Source organism: Cydia fagiglandana, chromosome Z, assembly GCF_963556715.1.
Source record: "Cydia fagiglandana chromosome Z, ilCydFagi1.1, whole genome shotgun sequence".
NCBI classification, from domain to species: Eukaryota; Metazoa; Arthropoda; class Insecta; order Lepidoptera; family Tortricidae; genus Cydia; species Cydia fagiglandana.
The window spans coordinates 15,498,581-15,503,591 of record NC_085959.1 but is presented as its reverse complement, the minus strand read 5'-3'; the positions used below and the strand labels follow the sequence as shown (position 1 = coordinate 15,503,591).

General features: G+C 34.6%; 1 protein-coding gene across 1 annotated transcript; it reads left to right on the top strand.

Annotated features, from left to right (window-relative positions):
- The first annotated feature begins 336 nt into the window (after positions 1-336).
- LOC134678200 (uncharacterized) lies at positions 337-3,910 on the top strand. The gene is made up of 2 exons (XM_063536665.1): positions 337-610; positions 2,175-3,910. The coding sequence occupies exons 1-2, from the start codon at positions 522-524 to the stop codon at positions 3,901-3,903; spliced, it is 1,818 nt and encodes a 605-aa protein (XP_063392735.1). The 5' UTR covers positions 337-521; the 3' UTR covers positions 3,904-3,910.
- Positions 3,911-5,011: the final 1,101 nt, after the last annotated feature.

Here is a 5,011-nt window from a genome sequence, read left to right as displayed (position 1 = left end):
TCAATTCCTACATGTCAAATGTTTGATCTTACAACATTTCCAATATAGTTAATGTAGCTATAATAAAAGGTAAAAAATAATAATTTAAATATAATACCTATAACTAAACGAAATTGAATTAAGAAGGTAATTAACAATAATCGATAAGGTGATATAGAAATTAAGCGGAAGAGATGAATAAATATTATACATTTTCTATTATTAGATTACCATCTTCAGAAATCTGATGTGAAGCGTGCATGATGATCCGTTATCTCCGGACAATGCATTATCGATTGCGACATGCCGATCCAGTGAACAATGTTCTGCGACCTTAATACTTAGGCACGTTTCGCCATGCCGATGCCGCTGCAAATAGCTGATGTTTTCAAAGCAAATTAACATTTATCGCTCAATAATTAGTGGTCACCACTGTAAAAGAATCATTACCAGAACGGCTACGCTCACAGCCGATTTAAATATTAACGCTTTTTTTTCTAATTAGTATTTGCATGTGGTGTGTAGCGTCCGAGTGAGCCAAGATGTTGGCTGTGTGCTTCCCCATCCTTGTGTCTTTGGCTGTGGCAGCTCCAGGAGGCTCACGTACATGCTATGATTACTGCACTTCAAAGTAAGTCTTACTTTACATATTTCTTTTTTTCACTACACCTGGTCAAAATGCTCTTTTAATCTTTTGACATTGGTGTGCAAAGTTATACTCTAGAGCACAAAGTAATTTAACTTGTTTCTTCATGATAGCTGGTAGGGTTGACTTGGAACTTTTAAGCGATATGTAATACTCGTATTGCATAGCATTACTTCAAATAATATTTAATTATTTATCTCACAATTTTGTGTTTCACTAGGCAGCTAAGCATATTCAAATAGAATCATTTTGAATATTATTTAAATAATATATCAATTAATTGATTGATTAAATAGTATTCAAAATGATTCTATTTGAATCAGATATAACGTGCATGATTGTTTTAGTTTGTTTGTATAGTCTAGAATGCAAATGCGAATTTGAGAGGTTTACAGAGCTATAGTTTCCGAAATAATCGAGCCCCAAATATTTTTTTAATTCTTTTTATTTTAATTAATGTTCCATTTTGAGGAATGTCAGGTACCTACCTTATATCGTTACATTAGCTTTTATGAGTAATGCAAGCGACTAGATATATTAAAACGATTTAATCGTATCAACTAAAATCTATCTATAAAATATATCAACGCTCAAAACAGCGCTGCAACCGTTTGTTTCATTTTTCATTATAATAAAAACGATAAATCCTGTATTTCTTGTTAATGTAGTACAGTAATTAAAAAGGACTCGAAGCACACGGCAAACAAAATCCCTTGAATTTTGCTGTTTTATATTTTAATCAATCAATCTCAGCATAAGGATTTATATTACGACTAAATCAACACCATTAATATCACTACCATTAATATCACTACCTACCCCATGTATACCGACTCATCGTCGATAATTAGTGCGGTAAAGTAGCACCATGGGTACTGTAAATATTAATCAAATCGCATGAGTTGAGCCGAAGCAGCTAACAACTTTTTTTTTGTATAATTAACTAATTGATTTGAGTCAAGCGGTCCTCGCTGGAGATACGGGCGGCCGTTTGCTCTTTGTTTCAGTAAGAGCTGTATTTGTAGTGGATACAGACCAGTTTTCGTGTCACTAGGTTTAAATTCTGTCCCAAAGTTAACTGTGTGCCAATTGTACTAGAGATTATAATCATAAAAGACTACAACTAATATACGAGTAAATAGCTTAATAATTATTCGATGCATTCCTCTCTCGCCTTGAAGGAGTAAGCGAATCGTCTGTGACATATGATAAAGTGGAACTACTGATGAAGACCAGAACGGAGGAACATCTCAACGAAACTTCAGCATTTTTGTAAGGCCGAGTTCTGATAACGGGTTCCACGGGGAATTTAGGAAACTCAAATCTTATTAGCCTTTAAAGTATTAAGTCTGTCATTCTGGCTAAAAACTGAATACAATCTAATACTTGTACGTATGCCACATTAACTTAAAACATATTAATTGCAATATGAAATAATAGAATACACTAGTAAAATGCCTTAAGTACATTGATTTAAAAGGGTATTATTAGAAAATATTTTGCTTTATTATATGAATAAATTATGTACTTGTGATATTTATTTTTCCAGAGAATCCAAAGCAATAAAAAACATTGTGCCCCTGGAGTGTAATTGTTTGGATTTTGTAAATATTGAGATTGAGTCCGAAGTGTCGTCCACGCTCACTCTAGACGATACCGGCGTATACTTTGTACCGGCAGAAGTTCCATTAATTCAAGACGAGTTTAATTCTCAGCCTTTCTTCATTTCAAACCCGGGAAAGTTATTCCCAAAAACAAAATATAGAATAAATAGAGATTATGACTTTTCGAAAGTGCCTCTAAACGATCCCTTGCCTTCGCAGAGCGCACATATTGAAATTTTCGAAAAGACGGAAACTTTTTCACATACCAGAATAGATGAGGAATCAGGAAAGTCACCATTATATTTAGATATAGACGTGCAGGATTCGGTAGATACAGATAGAACAGCTGAAGAGAAATATACCTCCATTGAAGACTTTGAGACCACCGAAAAGGCTTTGGTTAAATGTCTCGACTTTCAGATTGTACATTACACAAGGCAACATGGATTCATGAAAGAGTTCCAAGAATTCTGGGAAGCCAGAAATTTATACAAATATGAAAACTGGTCTGATTTGGATGTAGAGGAAAATATTGAAACATGGTGTAGTGAGCCTGCTTCTATAGTACAAAAGAGCCTCCATGAAATTAAACAGGGGTTACCAAAAAAAGAACCTAATTCTAGGTCGGTTAACAACATTGTAAATATTGTCAATAAAACTGACATATTAAATAAAACTAACGAAACAATCATGCCAGAGTTTACAGAGCCAGAAAATACAACATCCCCTTTCGGTTCTAATATCCTGTATGACAATGTAACTGAGTCACCTAAAACGAGTAATAAAAGCACCGAAGCAGATACTGTGTGGAATAATGTGATGGAGACATTCGATACTACATACAATCCTATCGTAAAGTGGGCTGCCGTCAATATAAATACGTCCTCCAGTTTAAATACGGATTATATAAACGAAATACAACATTTAACTTTCCCTGCTGAAGCGCTGTCTGACACAACTGCGACTACCACAGACGATGTATTATTAATAGATTATCCGGAGAAAATTGCAATTGCGACGACTACTTTATTTGCAGACAATTTAGATACAACTAAAACTACATCAGTAAAACCAGAAAATGATTTAGACACAATGGGTTCTGAAGATGTTATACATACCTACGTCCCAGTTACAGACGTTAAGATACTTGGTGACAAAGATGACATTCCGATCTTAAATAACAACACTACTTTGGTCCACATTTCGACAACCCCTTTAAGTACAGAACAATCCCTGGGAACAGAAAGTATCATTGATAAAGATATTTTTGATGGGGAATCTTTAAACGAATCCAATACTCCACAGAGTTTAGTCACCAATGCTTACTCCGATCTTCGAAATGCGTACGAGGAAAATGAGATGAAGATACCGAGAATAATAACCAAAGAATGTCATAATAATACAATACAGAGTATAATAGATGGCATTGAAGAGTTACCAAATAATGATTTCACAGATAATGAGTCCGCCATAAAGGGCCGTCTTTATTTCGTTTCAAACAAAGAGCTTGTTCCAGTGCGTTTCGTACAAACAAATGGTGGTAACATCAATTTGGGCATAGATGGGCCACAACTGTGTGATAAATTAATCCGCAAAGCTGACAAGAAATCAAGCTTACTGACTGCCTTATGTGAATATATACAAAGTGACATGTATCAAAATAAAAACCCATAAGACAATATACTTTTTTACTGGTATTACCTATAAGTTTTACTTTTGATATTTGACACGTTTTAATGAAGGCCAAATGCAATGAAAAAAAATCATACCACTGAAAGTAGGTATAATATATTGTTTAAAATTTTGTTTACTAGTAATTTCGTTCACTGTAGAAAATTATACGTGAGGTCTCCTTATACCCCTTCCCCCAACGTGAACAGTCGTGATTTTTTTGTGACCCCCACCCCCTCTATCGAACCTCGCGTGGTTTATGCACAAGACCTTGGCAGCGGTTTTGATAGCTCAGACTGCGTAAGTGTTAATATAAAGGTCGAACTTCTATGAAATTATGAAGTTTGAAATAATACTTGCACACTCTGTGGTATCAAATATGCTGCAGAGTTAGCTTAGCATGACTCTATCTACTATATTCCTTTTTTATAGTCTATATTTTACCAAAATCTATTTTTGAGAAAAGGTTTTAAATAGAAGAGACTCCTCAAATCTTATAAGCAAATCATTTAAATTGAAACTTAACGGGGACTTAAAGTACCTTTTTGAAACCCCATGATAACTTTAATCATAAATGAAATATTGATTAGAAAATTCATAGTTTATTACTACTTAGGTATCCACTTAGATTCCATAGAGGCCCGAGTTGATATCTTATAAGCCAAAGCATATAAGTTGTTTATAACTTACAAATGTCATAAGTATAGGTTTTCTACATAGTTCACTTTTTTTACAATAGCCCCAATTCCTGCTGTGACCGGTTCATAGGTGTCTATTGTTGCACCTGTGAACAGGTTCAAGCAGGCATTCTACATGGCATTAAAGCTCCCAAAGGGGCTTCTACGTGTTGGATCTATATCTCCACCCAAGCCTATGATAAGACCGGGATTCATAGGCCAGTGAAATCCAAGGAGATGCAAAGTATAATAAGGTGCATTGAGGTAACTTCAAAAGTATTTTTGAAAATGGCAAATATCTACTAATCTAGACGCTGAGGTAACTTCAAAAGTATTTTTGAAAATGGCAAATATCTACTAATCTGGACGTACAATGTACTGTAGCAACAATAACCAATATACCTTGGTAAGATGCAGTAGCGTAAGTATCGCTA

What these genes read in the sequence shown, in the direction of transcription:
- LOC134678200 (XM_063536665.1), top strand. Translation starts at nt 522, where the DNA reads ATGTTGGCTGTGTGCTTCCCCATCCTTGTGTCTTTGGCTGTGGCAGCT. An exon ending in TATGATTACTGCACTTCAAA is followed by an intron (nt 611 to 2,174) that starts GTAAGTCTTACT and finishes TTATTTTTCCAG; the next exon opens with AGAATCCAAAGCAATAAAAA.